This window comes from Hypomesus nipponensis, chromosome 3, assembly GCF_054491055.1.
Source record: "Hypomesus nipponensis isolate SF chromosome 3, ASM5449105v1, whole genome shotgun sequence".
Classification (NCBI taxonomy): Eukaryota; Metazoa; Chordata; class Actinopteri; order Osmeriformes; family Osmeridae; genus Hypomesus; species Hypomesus nipponensis.
The window spans coordinates 5349379-5366471 of record NC_140363.1 but is presented as its reverse complement, the minus strand read 5'-3'; the positions used below and the strand labels follow the sequence as shown (position 1 = coordinate 5366471).

The following is a 17093-nucleotide window of genomic DNA, read 5'->3' as shown; positions in this document are numbered from 1 at the left end:
GTTTAGCAGTCATTTGATATTAGCCTAACACGAAGTGTATGTGTGTGTTTGTATCATTTGTAGGGCAAGAGTTTCATGTTAGAACACAATCTTAAGTAGACTAATTTATTCCCACTTTGAGACATTATCTAATGTTGTACGACATTCAGTAAACACGATCTTTATTGTCATCAATTCAATAAACGTAGAGCTGACAAAAAGCGACTGTCACTTGTAAACGAGATTATTGTGAGAAAGTCTCTATAAACAGACGTGAAAACTGGAGGACAAATCTGTTCATGGACGGCTACCCACTGGCGTGTACGGGTTGTCATCGTGGGTATCTATAAAGAGAACGCATGAACCTCGCAACAGCCAGCCTTATACAAAATCACTCCCTCGCTCGCTCGCTCAATTTTCAGGGGAGGTCCCTTAAAATAAGACTATCCTCCTCCGCGCTTCACTGTCATATTTTTGTTTACAACTCACAACCGCCGCATTAACATCATCGCCGTACCGCATCGAGCGCTGAAATAAGCAAATGACCCATCGAACATGCAGCGGCGCGCAGGATCGATTATTGTCACGCAAATAGCCTTGGTTATGGAGATACAGTGACGCATAAATGCCCAAATATAACCTGCGTAAGGTGGAAGTGAGCAGACCTAGTAAATAACCTTAGAAACAATGTTGTGAATGTGTGTGTGTTTGCATGGACGGGGGGTACAGATGCTCCTTGGTTTCTTTAACGGGGGGACCGTAGGGGCTGACGCTGTCTCCGCCGCACATCTTTTCGCAATAACAAAAGACGTCTGTGTAAACAGCACAGCTATGCTACCTCCCTCTCCATCGTTTTCTCATTTTACCGTCAGAATAATTCGGCAATTGAACCCAAAAAAAACTCACCCCTTCTTTGTGGTTTATTGTCCTGTCAAGCGGGCCTCTGCGCCATCGATTCTCACTCAGAGGTCTTTCAGATGCTAAGGAGAAGGGGAGGGGGGTGCTGGGGGTGGGGGTACTGGGGTGGGTGTGAGAAACAAGAGTGGAAGCCGATCAGAAACACAAAGGTAGAAAATAGTAATGTGGCCCGGCCGCCGCTATGCCCCTCAGATGTGAAAGCGGGTACGGGGTGCTCTTGTCTTTTTCAGGCATGCTTCAAACGCTTCAAAAATGCCCGCTCTTGGCTAATGCGCGATCTTCTGTGAGCTGTAACTGTACGCATATAGTGTGATCACGGAACCCAATGAGAAATGTGTCCCTTAAATTCGGTCCCTCATACCAAATTCAGCCCGATATCGAGGAGACAGACATAACAGCGACAGCACCAGACAAAATATGAGACAAGAACATTTTGAAACGCAATCTGAAATGTTAAAAAAGTCAAACAAATTATATAAATATTGTCGTGAATTATCGTTAACAACAATCGATTGGGGTGACCAGGCCCGTACATATAAAACGATTGGCACCTGACTAGTTTCCTTAAAATTAAACATGCTTTTGGTTGCATCTTTCGAGTGAACGAGTAGTTCAAACAAACTAGTAGTGTCAAACGATGCACTTGTAGTCTATATAATTCAACATATGGGAGAGAAGACAAGCAAAAGTATAAACAAAATTGAGTTTCAAGGTATTTCGTTTTTAATAGAAGTAGGCCTTTTAATACAAAACGGGGGAAAAAATCTCTGTGCCAGAAAAAAAAAAGAAATCAGAAAACTTACAAATAGTAAAATATTAAGGACTTCAAACAGCATCAAACTTTTTTCCATTCTTACCCTTACAATTCTTGCCAATAATCCCCCCCCCCCCCCTCCCCACACACACACACACACACATGCATGGTGGAGCTCCAGGTCTCATTTTCCAGACTGCTGGGCCTGGCGACGCAGAAGGACGTAGATCTTCTCCTTGATCCAGTCTTTGTTGTAGGGCTGGTAGGTTTGTGTGTCGGTACGGTACCTGAGACAAACACACACACACACCTCAGAGATGGCAGACAGAACTTCCTCAGGCGCAGCTACTGGGATTTACAAGTTCCAAAACTGATTATAGCTATGGTAGCAGACACAGTCATTCATTAGATTTGGCGTATGTGTAGATTTATACTATCATGATTGCACTTGAACACAAACATTTGAGATAAAAGTTGTCTGCTAAATATCTAGCCTGGCTGCCAGCCCAACTTCCCCACGCCCACAAAAAAATTTGGTCGGGAAGTTGGGTCTGGAGGGTCTCGTATTGGGAACAACTATATAAAACCAGGATCTGGGCGGACCAATGAAATTGCCAAGGTGGGCTTTATACGATGATGGACAGATGATCAACAGTAACGTAATCAAAAACGTCACAAAAGAGCCCTTGGGTTGAATTCGTTTTCAACAAAAAACATATTACGTTGCTCTGATTGATTGTAGGTCTATCCAATTGAGCGTAGAGGCATTTGTTTTACGAGTTCGGTTGAAACACGCCCCATAGTCACAGCCCAACGGAGAGTTTTTAGACTCATATTCTGACTAGAATTATGAGTATGACAACGTCAGGCTACTAAATATCTAAAGTATGAAGTGAAATATTTAATCTAAGTCACAAAGTCACTCAAGTTCCAAGCTGTGGATGAAGAACATGCAGGCAGACTTACACCAAACAGCTGAGATCAGCCAGGTCGTCAATAAAATCAAACAGCTGGCTGATATCATATGTTATTGAGGGACTGCTGGGGTTCATTCTCTTCAGGTGCTCCTCGTACATCTTGCACACACCTGTGGAAGTGAAGAAATGTCAAAAATACTTATATTCTTAGGCCACTTTACTCACCGGACAAGCACTCAAACTCACTCAACCTCTACTGTCATATTTAGAACCCGAATATGTATCACCCGTTTATCGTGTGCCCCCACACCCACCCAACCCACCCCCACACACAAAATATCCTAACGACAGTCCCTTACAGGTACATTTTTTATTGAATTTACCTTCCATGCACTCATTAACTGATTCGTAGTCTGCATAGGTACGGCCCTCTGGTCTCTTGGTGGGCTGCACGAGCAGAATGGTGTGAGACTGAAATATCAAACGTCACGGGAAGACTTAGAAATGCATACAACTTTGATCAACGGAAAGGCCACAAATATAATCTAATAAATACGCCCAATTTGTATATAGTTATATGTAAATGTAATTGGTTCTAAAAATGTAGAGCACTCTTTGAACGGAAAACACAAGACTAATTAGTGAAGTCAGCACTGCCCCTTGGGCTAATATGTGCTATCCAAGAAGATAGTGTTTGTAATGTTCACGTTACAGTATACAGCTGTACACTATCAATGGTCAGTATTATCGACCATTGATTGTCTCAGCGAATGTCTAAATATCGTAGTTAATGTTACATCAGTCGCCCGGGTTACCATCCCCCATTTCATAAATGTATGAGGTGGCTAGTTAGCTAGCTAGCTAGCTTGCTTCTGGCAGCATTGCATTGGCAGATGAAACCTATCGTCACACAAGCCTGCAGTAATAGTAGCTTAATTACAATGGTTACATGCGTTTGATGTCTCGAAATACACATGAATACGTGAAATTAAAAGCAACTGACCATGATTTCTCCAAGGGGCTCTCAATTACACGCGTATCTTGCTACTTTTACTCGTGGTTTCGCTAGCAGGTCGGTTTGCTATGTAGCTTGCACCGGAAAAAACTCACATACGTAGCAACGGGGCGTGTCTTTTCCTTTAAGGTTTGCATTGGGCACATACATTTTGAGCCATGAGCCAGCCAGTTCATTATCATGTGGGTGGAGTTTGCGGTTGGATAGTTTTAAATTCCGCCCTGGTGTAGAATAGTGTCATATTCGAACCAAATAGAAAAATTGTGTCTTATTTTTAGAAGTTTTAAGTCAACACATACCATTTACGTTGTTCAACAGGGCCGTTAAAGTGTACAAACTATAACAACAACCCTGCAATCTTGAATGCCTCCCAAATTTGACTGTAACAACGGAAGCACTTTCCCTACAGCCCGGATGCTAAGCCTTCAACAAAAAGAACCAAGGAACAATAAGGAAGAAAGTGCCCATAACCGGGTTTAAAAACAGCAACGCCTTGGCTCCTATATCGTCGTAGAAAGTAAACCACATTGGCAACGTCTGCATTTTTCGTCTGCTAGCAAACGGAAAAACGAAATAGGATCGGGCATCATCAAGCACCAGGTTCGCCCGTCTCGCGTCCGCACAACACAGGCACGGCCGTGCTGCCCTGCCTCAATCATTAGGCTAACCACAGTTAGCCATGTCTCCCTAATCGTTTTAATTCTTGGGCAACGCCAGAAGTCAGAACTGTTAATTGAACAAATTGTAAAGCTAGATTTGGGGAGGTAGTTGCTGTGTCCTCCTGGCCAGCGTGAAAACGGTTGCTGTATAATGCATGACCGGTAGTTCGCATGACCGGTGCGAATGTAGCTGGTCAGCTAGTTACATGGACATCGCTGAAAAGAACGAGGGAGGGAAAAGTCATAGTAACTGTTGACTTGCTAATTCTGTCCATATTATGTTCCCAATGACCCTCGTAGGGGTTTGTATCAGAGAGGCTCTGATAGAAGAGGCAGGGGAACGGCTATACAAATATGTATTTATATATTTACTTTATTAAACGCTTTAGTTACTCATGTGTTGTCATACACAGACGACAGATGCATGGCGTTATCGAGTTTTCAGGCTGTTCTGTTTTTATTTATCTTTGCGTTTATCTATGAATTAAAGCATCTATGTCATAAATTGAATATAACGATTTTATATTAAGTATGATGCACAGTGTTGGTTACCTGTCACTGATGTCCAGTCACAAGATTTTCAACTTACTATACTTTACACTTGACACAGGCGATATTCTCTGTCTCTTCTAGGAAAGAAGAACTTTGCCTGCATGTGAAAGCACAAGTCTTTTCAGCCAACAATGGCCAACAATGCAGAAGATATTGAAAACAATATGGTCAGTATGAATCCAGCTTGAGAGGGTACATGGTTGCTGGATGTGAATATTCTACATGAGCGTGATAACACAGTCATTTAGCAAACACACTTTTACGGCACACAGAGGGGGATCTGAACCTGAAATCTCTTGATCCGCAGACAAATGCTGTACCCCATGATTGTTTTTTATCAATCAATTAATGATTGATTGTCAAAGGTTTGCAGACTAAGGTGTGGCTTGTGTCACCCGTGAGTCAAAGTCCTGCTGTCTCAGTTGCTCCCCAGTCTTCTCGGAGCCTGGGCTTATCTCTGCTTCCCTTATCTCTGCTTCTGTGTTTCCACAGCAACACCTGCAGCCTCTCAGGTCAGGAGAAAGTGGGTCTGTTTAGGATGGACCAGCCCCCCTACACTTACACAGAACTCTGCTGTCACTGGGGATGAGTGTAGCACAGTGATGGAGCATTGTACTGTAGATCATGAGTTTGCAGGTTCAAATCCCCCTGCTCGTCGCTTGGGATAAGAAGCATCTGCTAAACGAATACACTACATTAGCATTAGTCCACTAGGATATATTGTGGAAAACTTAAGCTTGAGAAACCACGTTTGCAATACACAGAACCTCAAAATGAATTTGATGTCAGAATGGGGGGGGGGGGGTTGCCTTTGGCAAGGCACTTTGCCCTACTTGCCTTGGGGTGAATGTCCCTGTACTTACTGTAAGTCGCTCTGAATAAGAGCGTCTTCTAACTGACTAAATGTAATGTATATGTATCCCCGCCCCCCAGCATAGCTGTCGGGATCCCAGCCAGGGTATAAAGCTGCATACCTTGATCGGTACCTGAGGCAGGTGTGCTGTCTGGACTTGCCAGGCAACCTGACAGTATTTCCCCTGCCGCCTCCTCCTCACGGTGTCGCCTGGCGTGTGTGGACACGGCTGGTGGAGGAGGGCAGGGTGGAGGAGGGCAGGGTGGAGGAGGGCAGGGTGGAAGAGGGCAGGGTGGAGGAGGGCAGGGTGGAGGAGGGCAGGGTGGAAGAGGGCAGGGTGAAGGAAGGCAGGGTGGAGGAGGGCAGGGTGGAGGAGGGCAGGGTGGAAGAGGGCAGGGTGGAGGAGGGCAGGGTGGAGGAGGGCAGGGTGGAGGAGGGCATGCCTTGATAGTGGCGTGAGCCAGCCTGCTGTTGCCGTTGCCGAGGTGTGGAATGAACCACACACTGGATGTGGTTTGTTTGTGCTCAGTTTGTTGACTATCTCTCGTTTCCACTCCTCTCTTCTCCTGTCATCTTTCCTTTTCGTTCCTCTCCCTGCCCTCCTCTCCAGGCGAACGAGACTCCGCAGCCCTCGGAGCCTGAGGTGACTGGGGTGAGGTCCAGAGGAGGGGGGGGAGGAGGAGGAGGAGGAGGAGGAGGAGGAGGGGGGGGGTCGACAGAACAGAACGGCCAGCCCCCCGCCGCGCGCCCCCCCCCGCAGGTGGTGGAGAACGACGAGGACGAGGACGAGGAGCTGACGCTGAAGTACGGGGCCAAGCACGTCATCATGCTGTTCGTCCCCGTCACGCTCTGCATGGTGGTGGTCGTGGCGACCATCAAGTCCGTCAGCTTCTACACGCAGAACGATGGCCAGAGACTGTGAGTATTGCGCAACGGTTCCCACTGGACTGTGGGGCTGTTAACTGAGGACTCGACTTGAGAATTCTCTTATCGCACCCACTGGAGGTTTACCCGTGATCCAGTATGGGCGCAGGGTCGCTACACCAGTGCACCACACCACTTAACCGCGTCACTGAACTTTCATTTCCTGATGTTGTTTTGGATGAAAGTGTCTGCAAAAGGAATCACATGTCAATGTAATGTGATGCCAAGACATCGCAATCAAGCAGCTGTGGTTTGCCTCGGACGCGGTACTCCAGCATGGCCACTAGATGATGCTAACGCAACACACAATCCTCTCATCCCTCGATCCAGACAAACCGTCTTCATGCAGTATAGAAGGAGAGTGTCTATAATGGATGAATTGAGCAGCTTTTATCCAAAGCTGCATGTTGGGAAGAGGCCTTGTGATCTCTTGATCTGTCGTCAAATGATCTACCACTGAGCTGCACGCAGTGACGGTCTACTGTTGGGCCTGACTGGGGAGCAGGTTATGTTTGAGATAACAACAGATCACCTCGTATGAAAGCACTGCCTACTCACCAATCAATTATCTGGGAAAAGTGAATCCCCCTTCTAAGAAGATCACGTGACCTTGGTGTGCGAATGGTGAGAGAGTCTCTTACGAAGACCAGGGTTTTTGGAGACCTCCAAATTGTTGTCTTTCCTGATAAATATCAAATATATTCATTCTCAGTGCACAGTTCTGACTGGGATTGAGAGGGTTAAGATGTAGTTTATTGTGGAGATAAGGTATAGCTCCATGGTAGAGACTTTTGGACTGCACATCAGATCTAGAGGTTCAAATCCCCCTCTCAATGTAGTATCTGCTAAGCATCTGCTAAACATGGCGTCACATGAGGGTATAACTGTGTTCTTATTGTTGCTGTCCAGCATCTACACCCCCTTCCCTGAGGACACGGACACGGTGGGCCAGCGGGCCGTCAACTCCATCCTGAACGCCACCATCATGATCAGCGTCATCATAGTGATGACCATGGTGCTGGTACTGCTCTACAAGTACCGCTGCTACAAGGTACGCCTCCCCCCCCCTCTCCCCCAGGCCCACACGCCTGTCCGGGCACTCCTGGTCTGACCAGCACCCCTGACCTCTGACCTCTGTCCACACAGGTGATCCAGGGCTGGCTCTTCCTGTCCTCCCTGCTCTTGCTGTTCTTCTTCTCCTATATCTACCTCAAGTGAGTCTGGCCCCTCCCTCTACCCCGCCTCTCCTCCCTCCTCCCATGCCTTTCCCTCCTCTCTCTCTCTGAGGTGAGGGAACACACGTACAGATATGGCCAAGTGGGTCCACGGGTGTACTTTCTGATGACTCAAACAGGATTATCCTGCACGTACATCTCCAATGCTACGCTACGGAGGTGAGCGTCTCTGATGGCCTGCCCCTACCCCGCCTCCCTCTGCTCCCCCTCTGGCCCCACCCCACCGTGCACCCCCTCTTCCCCTCCACAGGGAGGTGTTCAAGACGTACAACGTGGCGATGGACTACATCACGCTGGCCGTGCTCATCTGGAACTTTGGTGTGGTGGGCATGATCTGCATCCACTGGCAGGGCCCCCTGCGGCTGCAGCAGGCCTACCTCATCATGATCAGCGCCCTCATGGCCCTCGTCTTCATCAAGTACCTGCCTGAGTGGACCGCCTGGCTCATCCTCGCTGTCATCTCCGTCTATGGTGAGAGGCTGACCAGCACTCTGACCAGCTGACCAGCACTCTGACCAGCACTCTAACCAGCTGACCAGCACTCTGACCAGCACTCTGACCAGCACTCTAACCAGCACTCTAACCAGCACTCTGACCAGCACTCTGACCAGCACTCTAACCATGACTTTAACCAGCTGACCAGCACTCTAACCAGCTGACCAGCACTCTGACCAGCACTCTGACCAGCACTCTGACCAGCACTCTAACCATGACTTTAACCAGCTGACCAGCACTCTAACCAGCTGACCAGCACTCTGACCAGCACTCTAACCAGCTGACCAGCACTCTGACCAGCACTCTAACCAGCTGACCAGCACTCTGACCAGCACTCTAACCAGCTAACCAGCACTCTGACCAGCATTCTAACCAGCACTCTAACCAGCACTCTGACCAGCACTCTGACCAGCACTCTAACCATGACTTTAACCAGCTGACCAGCACTCTAACCAGCTGACCAGCACTCTGACCAGCACTCTAACCATGACTTTAACCAGCTGACCAGCACTCTGACCAGCACTCTGACCAGCACTCTAACCAGCTGACCAGCACTCTGACCAGCACTCTAACCAGCTGACCAGCACTCTGACCAGCACTCTGACCAGCACTCTGACCAGCACTCTAACCAGCTGACCAGCACTCTGACCAGCACTCTGACCAGCACTCTGACCAGTACTCTAACCAGCACTCTAACCAGCACTCTAACCAGCACTCTGACCAGCACTCTGACCAGCACTCTAACCATGACTTTAACCAGCTGACCAGCACTCTAACCAGCTGACCAGCACTCTGACCAGCACTCTGACCAGCACTCTAACCATGACTTTAACCAGCTGACCAGCACTCTAACCAGCTGACCAGCACTCTGACCAGCACTCTAACCAGCTGACCAGCACTCTGACCAGCACTCTAACCAGCTAACCAGCACTCTGACCAGCATTCTAACCAGCACTCTAACCAGCACTCTGACCAGCACTCTGACCAGCACTCTAACCATGACTTTAACCAGCTGACCAGCACTCTAACCAGCTGACCAGCACTCTGACCAGCACTCTGACCAGCACTCTGACCAGCACTCTAACCATGACTTTAACCAGCTGACCAGCACTCTGACCAGCACTCTGACCAGCACTCTAACCAGCTGACCAGCACTCTGACCAGCACTCTAACCAGCTGACCAGCACTCTGACCAGCACTCTGACCAGCACTCTAACCAGCTGACCAGCACTCTGACCAGCACTCTAACCAGCTGACCAGCACTCTGACCAGCACTCTGACCAGCACTCTGACCAGCACTCTGACCAGCACTCTGACCAGTACTCTAACCAGCTGACCAGCACTCTGACCAGCACTCTGACCAGCACTCTGACCAGCACTCTGACCAGCACTCTGACCAGCACTCTGACCAGTACTCTAACCAGCTGACCAGCACTCTGACCAGCACTCTGACCAGCACTCTGACCAGCACTCTGACCAGCACTCTGACCAGCACTCTGACCAGCTCCTCACTGCTTCTGCTCTCTTTGTCTTGGCTATGAGGTTTTATATCTGACTCTATTCTGACTGTTTCCTGTTTTTTCCATGAGGAAGACTTGCCTTCTCTTTCCTCTCTTTATCTGTGGCCTAATAGGTTGACTTAATGTAAACATAACAACATGCTGTTGAAGGTTCCAGCATGTTCTGTGTGCAATGCAGGGCCCGGCTGGTTGCTGTCTAGCAACAGGATGTCGGCGCAGAGTCTACACACACAGAAAGGAGAGACTCGGGAGGAAGTGGGTGAATCAGGATGACCTGGCCCTAATCTAACCCCAACCTTAACCTTAGCCCCAGCAGGAAACCACTGACAGAGAGAGAAATGGAGAGATACACAGAGTCAGAGACTAAGGGAGAGAGCCCGCCCGGCCATTGATCTCATACTCAGTCTGGTCTCAGCCTTGGAAAGACTCCTCTGTTCATACTTTAAACACTTGTCTGTCTCTCCCTTTCTCTCTGTCCCCCCCTCCCCCCCCTCCCTCCCCCCTCCAGACCTGCTGGCGGTGCTGTGTCCTAAAGGGCCTCTGAGGATCTTGGTGGAGACGGCCCAGGAGAGGAACGAGCCCATCTTCCCAGCCCTCATCTACTCCTGTAAGACTTCCAGCATGCGTCTCGGCACAGACACGCTAGCCTGAACCATGTTCACCAGACATGTCTCCCTCCTCCTCCCCACAGCGACCATGGTGTGGCTGGTCAACATGGCCGACACCGACAGACCCAGGAAGAACTCTGGTTCCGCCTCTCAGCCTGAGAGCCAGGGTAAGTGGTGGTGACCAGAGGACTACGGACCCCCATCGTTGGATCAGCAACATTTAGCATCAACAACATTTAACATGATATGTATTTATATATTTGGATTGTCATTATACTATAGTCATGTATGCATGTATAGCATATTAATTCTCATTTCATGTGGTCTGGATCAACAGCCTCAGCCACAACCCCAGCCTCAACCTCAGTCCCTGCCTCAACCCCAGCCCCAACCTCAACCCCGGCCCCGGCCTCAGCCCTGGCCAGTCCCTCCGAGGATGATGGTGGCTTCACCTCCAACTGGGTGGGGCAACAGGAGCACCAGCTGGGCCCGCTCCAGTCCACTGAAGACACCAGGAGAGAGGTCCAGGAGCTGCCCTCCGCCCGCCCCCCCATCGACGACGACGAGGAGGAGAGTGAGTCCCTCCCACCCGCCTCCGACCGGACAGATGGGGCCCCTGGGTCTCCCAGGCAGGCTGGTGGTTCTGGACTCGGCCCCCTCTGGTAGAGGGGCCCAGCTCTGCGTGTCCGCATGTGCCTGGCAGTCAGCTGTTTTTAGAACAGATTAGAAAGTAAAGAGAGGGAGAGGACCAGACTTCACGTCTCTCAAGCGTTCCCGCTCCTCTGGAGCTCATAAGGTCACAGTAACTATGGGGTGGGATCCCCCACAGGACAGTAATTGCAGTACAGGAGGGATGCGAGGGGGTTGGTTATGCACGTGTGTTCTGGGGGGGGTTAGAGGGCGCAGGGCTGAAGAGCCGCGTGCGTGCGTGTGTGTTCTCCTCTGAGCGCTGTGCTGTGTTTCCAGGGGGTGTGAAGCTGGGCCTGGGAGACTTCATCTTCTACAGCATGCTGGTGGGCAAGGCCTCAGCCGCGGCCAGCGGAGACTGGAACACCACGCTGGCCTGCTTCGTGGCCATCCTCATTGTAAGACCCACTGGCCTGTCGCCAGCTCTGTAGCCTGTAGATCTGCACATCTGCCTCTCTCTCTCTCTCTTTCTCTCTCTCTTTCTCTCTCTCTCTCTCTCTCTCTCTCTCTCTCTCTCTCTCTCTCTCTCTCTCTCTCTCTCTCTCTCTCTCTCTCTCTCTCTCTCTCTCTCTCTCTCTCTCTCTCTCTCTCTCTCTCTCTCTCTCTCTCTCTCTCTCTCTCTCTCTCTCTCTCTCTCTCTCTCTCTCTCTCTCTCTCTGCCTCCTTCTCTCTCTCTCTCTCTCTCTCTCTCTCTCTGCCTCCTTCTCTCTCTCTCTCTCTGCCTCCTTCTCTCTCTCTCTCTCTCTCTCTGCCTCCTTCTCTCTCTCTCTCTCTCTCTCTCTCTCTCTCTCTCTCTCTCTCTCTCTCTCTGCCTCCTTCTCTCTCTCTCTCTCTCTCTCTCTGCCTCCTTCTCTCTCTCTCTCTCTGCCTCCTTCTCTCTCTCTCTCTCTCTCTCTCTCTCTGCCTCCTTCTCTCTCTCTCTCTCTCTCTCTCTCTCTCTGCCTCCTTCTCTCTCTCTCTCTCTGCCTCCTTCTCTCTCTCTCTCTCTGCCTCCTTCTCTCTCTCTCTCTCTCTCTCTGCCTCCTTCTCTCTCTCTCTCTCTCTCTCTCTCTCTCTCTGCCTCCTTCTCTCTCTCTCTCTCTCTCTCTCTCTCTCTCTCTCTCTCTCTCTGCCTCCTTCTCTCTCTCTCTCTCTCTCTCTCTCTCTCTCTCTCTCTCTGCCTCCTTCTCTCTCTCTCTCTCTCTCTCTCTCTCTCTCTCTCTCTCTCTCTCTCTCTCTCTCTCTCTCTCTCTCTCTCTCTCTCTCTCTCTCTCTCTCTCTCTCTCTCTCTCTCTCTCTCTCTCTCTCTCTCTCTCTCTCTCTCTCTCTCTCTCTCTCTCTCTCTCTCTCTCTCTCTCTCTCTCTCTCTCTCTCTCTCTCTCTCTCTGCCTCCTTCTCTCTCTAATATGGGCATTATAAGTAACGGTCCCTCTCAGTCCTCCATGTTCCCCTCACATTGCGTGTGTGTGTGTCCCCAGGGCCTGTGCCTAACCCTGCTCCTCCTGGCCATCTTTAAGAAGGCCCTGCCCGCCCTGCCCATCTCCATCTTCTTCGGCCTGGTCTTCTACTTCGCCACGGACAATCTGGTGCGGCCCTTCATGGACCAGCTGGCCCTCCACCAGTTCTACATCTAGCAGGAGATCTCTTAGGAGAGCGATATCTCCTAAGAGATACCCCCCCCCTCCACACACACACACACGCACACGCGCGCACGCTCAGGCCACACACACACCAGAGCACCCCCCACCCCCCCCCCCCCTGACACTCCCGGGTCAAAGGACAATGTAGGGGGCTCATCCAGCCCCCCTGTGATGAAGCCACGGACCAGAGCTGTTCTCGTTAGTTCTGTCTGTGTCTGGGCTTGGAGTGGGCCCCAGCCTGCATCCTCCATCCTCACGGCAACTGTTGTGCTTAACCATGATGATTGATTGATTTTTTAAATTTGTATTTTGGATCCCGAGTGATGAGTTTTTCCTCTTAAAGGGGGAGGAGGGGGGGGGGGGGGTACTGCAACACAGAGTTGTCGTGGCAATGGTCCTCGGCACATTTCAGAGACAGACACCGAAATCACTTCTCACCCGACGAGCACCCTCCCACCACCGCTCCCCCCTCCGAGAGGAAGTCTGAATCAACACTATGTTTAAGCCTTAGAAACGCATATGGACTTTAATGTGACGTGATGTATTCTATGATGAGGATGATGATACTGGTTAATGTGTTTGAATTGTGTTTGAAATGTCAGTAGAGAGAGAGGGCTTGCTTCGTCTAGCTTTCTAAGAACCGAGTCTTTTCACTCACAGATGCTCAGCGTGAATCTGAAGCCCTGTGAACATGTCATCATGGACTCCCACTATGGTTTGTGCTAAACTCGATGCTTTGAAGCGTTTTGTGGGTCGGAGGAAATGATAGGTCTGTAGATCATCTGTCCTTCTCTGGGGCAGTGTCAGAGCACCACACCCGCTTCATAATCATCTTTCTGCTGCACACCATAAGCTTTTGTACTTGCGAGGAATGCAGAGGTGAAACTCGCTGAATTGGGTTTCATGAGAATGACACACTTTTCCTGGCTTCTCTAAATAGAGATTATCCTGTCGGGCAAGAAGAGACTAGCTGCGCCAATTAACTCTTTATTATTGCACTCTTATGGATGGTTTAGTGTCCACTCTGTCGAGGAGGGAAACTACACTGTTCTGAGCCTGTTTCTGCTATTCTGTTTCTGGAAAATATGTTGAGTGACTGACCTTTCTTCACCCCTCACATGCATATGTGCATTATGCAAAGTTATTGATTTGAAATATCTTTCTTTTTTTATAAATAAAGAATTGAACAGGTCTGTGGTCCCAGTGATGCATGCCAACCACATGATTTATAAATGAATCAACATAATTTGTTCCTGGGGGGTTAATTGACTAAATTGGTTTTATTCAACGGACAACCACGGTATAATTATAAGTATGGTACAGTTAAGATGTCAGATGTATCATAAACAAACGATCATAAAGGAATCAATGTTGCTGATTGCAAGTAAATTAGATAAATAACTGATGATCTTAATGAGCAACCAGCTATGTAGTTAGCTATAATTAGCTACTGTAATCAGCTCTAGTTATTAGCCTTTAATTAGCCATGGTGAGTTGCTGTTACCCCCCCCCCCCCCACCTGTTGAAGAGGCTAACAACATTAGACCGTGAAGGAGGCCCAGCAATGCTGTAGTCGTATCCAGTCGTCATCAGTCATGGCCATTAATCCACACTGTCATGTGGATTTAAAGGGTTAACCACTTCTTCATTTAGCAGGTGCTTTTATCTAAAGTGACATAAAGAGGGGGTTTTGAACCCGTGACCTCTATATTGGCAGTCAAATGCTTTACCACTGAGCTGTACCACCCCATGTAAACCTGTCTTTTCGCCAGCAAGCTATGCCTGTGTGGAGGGCAGTATTCCAGTGTTACAACCTTCCACATCATCGTCCTGTGTCCATAGGGGATTGTATAATGGCCAAGGGGCTCCATTGTGTTCAGCCGTTGTCCAGTCGTGATTCCTGACAGCATAGTCGTTGTTGAGTCGCCCTTGTTTGACGCAACAGAACTCTCTGGGCGGTGGGAACATTGTGGACATTCCATGGAATATTGGTGCACTGGCATTCCGTGTCGATCCCTCTCTGCCAATTGGCAGACAGCGAGACTGGCATGATGCCTAGAACTCCGGAGGCATTAACTGTCGCCATGGGGACTGCTCGGCCTTGCAAGCCATGAGGACAGTGGCGTTTTATGACCATGTATCCATTTGTGTTTGGTAGCACACTGGGATTTAACAAGGCACCACACTGCCATATCTGTGCAGAGGGATTTCTGGCTGGGTTACAACTGTGGGTCACTTCCTCAAAGCACCTCTTCATAAACAAATTCCTGATTAACACTGAGTATAGACATGGCACATTCCTGCTTTGGACATTTAACAGCCTGAACTCAATTAATTTGGCTCCTTGTTGCAACGTTCTCAGTAAGAGTGTAATCTGGTTTCTTAAAGGAGGTAATCTGTGGTTTGTTCCCATTAATAGACGGGAGTGTGTGAGGTGTGTGTGAGGTGTGTGTGAGGTGTGCCTGCGTCGTCGACAGCCCAGGATAGCTCTGCTTAGGGGATTACCGGGGAGGGGGGCGGGGGGAGGCTGGTCCATGTGAGACGTGCAAGGGATGGTGGGATTAGGATCGGGTAATCACCCAGGACAGAACACAACCACAGGACACACCGCGACAGGGACCCGAGACCCCACCACACCTAGAATACTCTCTCCCAGACCGACGACCACGAACGACCACCTTGTGACCGCTCCTTCTGTACCCTCTCTCTCTCTACCCTCTCTTGCTCTGTCTGCGGGGAGTCTTGGAGGATGTCGAAGGACAAGCTGGAGGGCCTGGTGAAGCGCATGGAGGGGACGCTGGCGGAGATGGAGCAGCTGAAGCAGCACTGCGGCAAGCAGAGCGAGGAGCTGAGCCAGCTGGTGGTGGAGCTCCGCAGGGAGAACCAGGAGCTGCTGGAGAAGTACAACCAGCTGGCCGTGGACATGAAGGAGGCCAAGGAGATCATAGAACAGCTGCAGGACACCAAGTACGCCTTCGACGCCAAGGAGAGACAGGCTCAGAAGCTAAGCCGGCAGCTCTGACTCCCCAGGAGGGAAGAAGAGAGTATGGTTATTACGGTAGGATGTTAGATGGTCTCTTGGAAACACTGGCTTCTTCTTGAGGGTGAAAAACTGGAGGTCTGGAAGGACAGGGTGGCACGCGATGGAATCTCGGCACGTTTGTTGTCCTGAATGTATAGATAGTTGAACGTTTAATGTCTGGTTCAGAGCTTAGGGGTGGAAGGGGGTGAAATGGAGGCGAAAGGTGGAGTCATTTCAATGTAAACTTAAATACTGTGGCTGTGCAGCGTCCGTTTTAAAACCCATGGTTATATGTGTAATGACAACCAAGACGCAAGATTGGGGCTTTCTCAAATCATTACGGATGTGGGAATTTGGGGACAGAGAGGCCTGTCTAACTGGAACAAAGGTCAAACACACACATTCTTCTCATTAGTGGTCCAAAAAAGAACAACAACAAAAACAACATTGTGGAGCCAGACTAAACAATTGTCACACAACACTGACAAGCTTCCGACAGGCTGGGGAACGTGAGGGATGAGTGACTGTGACGACGGAGGGTGGTCATCTCATTCTGGATTTGACTGATGGTGTTTGTGAAGCCCTGGTAAGTGTTCATGTGAGGCCAGCGGAACCTGCCTCCACAGGGGACCATGAAGATACAGATGGAGTCTGGAGATTACTGAAGCAGCACTTCCAGTTTGGGCAGGAAGTCAAAACCTCCTACGTTCAGACAGAAACAAAGGCTCTTTCCAGTTATGTATCCACTTATCCATATTATTGATGCTGTGAAATGTTGTTTCCACACATCCTTCCATTATAAACACAGCCTGAGATGTAATATGTTTATTTGTCAACATGAGAAATTACATTTATGTTGTCTTTTTGGTCTAATTACAAAAATCACACAGCCATCTTTGCTATTCACCACAGAACAAAAACGACTCGATTTAATTCCAGTTATATGTGGATTGATAGGACCACCATAGCACAGTACACAATTTGCGGGCTCTATCAATGTATTTGTCACAGGCTGTTGAAAACCACACATAACATATATGTAACCAGACACCTCATAAAAGGATAAACAGCAGGAAAATGTTAGTATAAGTGGAATTGGAACCATCACTGAATTTACCCAAATACATATTTTCACATGGCTGCCCTTTCCCACAATTACAGTTTGTTTGGGTGTTTCTTCCTCAAAAAGAGAGAGCACTTGAGATCTCCGTATTCCCTGAAACCTCACCCCTAAGAACGGGGAGGGAAGGACATTTTGGAAAACATATGGTGGCAATTTCCTAAACATAGCCCTCCTAGTGACCAGACTGGCTTCCTCTGTAAAAAGACATAACCA

The 17093-nt window shown here is 49.1% G+C and overlaps 2 protein-coding genes across 3 annotated transcripts; one reads left to right on the top strand and one right to left on the bottom strand.

Annotated features, from left to right (window-relative positions):
• Window positions 1–1597: 1597 nt before the first annotated feature.
• LOC146299501 (enhancer of rudimentary homolog) lies at window positions 1598–3902 on the bottom strand. Of its 2 annotated transcripts, none has more exons than XM_084684709.1 (4): window positions 3883–3902; window positions 2952–3039; window positions 2618–2738; window positions 1598–1938 (listed from the first exon to the last, which is right to left on the bottom strand). In XM_084684709.1, the coding sequence occupies exons 1-4, from the start codon at window positions 3883–3885 to the stop codon at window positions 1836–1838; spliced, it is 315 nt and encodes a 104-aa protein (XP_084540835.1). In that variant the 5' UTR covers window positions 3886–3902; the 3' UTR covers window positions 1598–1835. The 2 variants fall into 2 exon arrangements, with proteins under 2 accessions (XP_084540835.1, XP_084540834.1); XM_084684708.1 differs by lacking the exon at window positions 3883–3902 and adding an exon at window positions 3572–3730.
• A 77-nt stretch (window positions 3903–3979) lies between these two features.
• On the top strand, window positions 3980–13926 carry psen1 (presenilin 1). The gene is made up of 11 exons (XM_084684707.1): window positions 3980–4183; window positions 4876–4961; window positions 6258–6565; window positions 7481–7622; window positions 7718–7785; window positions 8057–8277; window positions 10330–10428; window positions 10513–10596; window positions 10767–11003; window positions 11396–11514; window positions 12574–13926. The coding sequence occupies exons 2-11, from the start codon at window positions 4926–4928 to the stop codon at window positions 12727–12729; spliced, it is 1470 nt and encodes a 489-aa protein (XP_084540833.1). The 5' UTR covers window positions 3980–4183; window positions 4876–4925; the 3' UTR covers window positions 12730–13926.
• Window positions 13927–17093: the final 3167 nt, after the last annotated feature.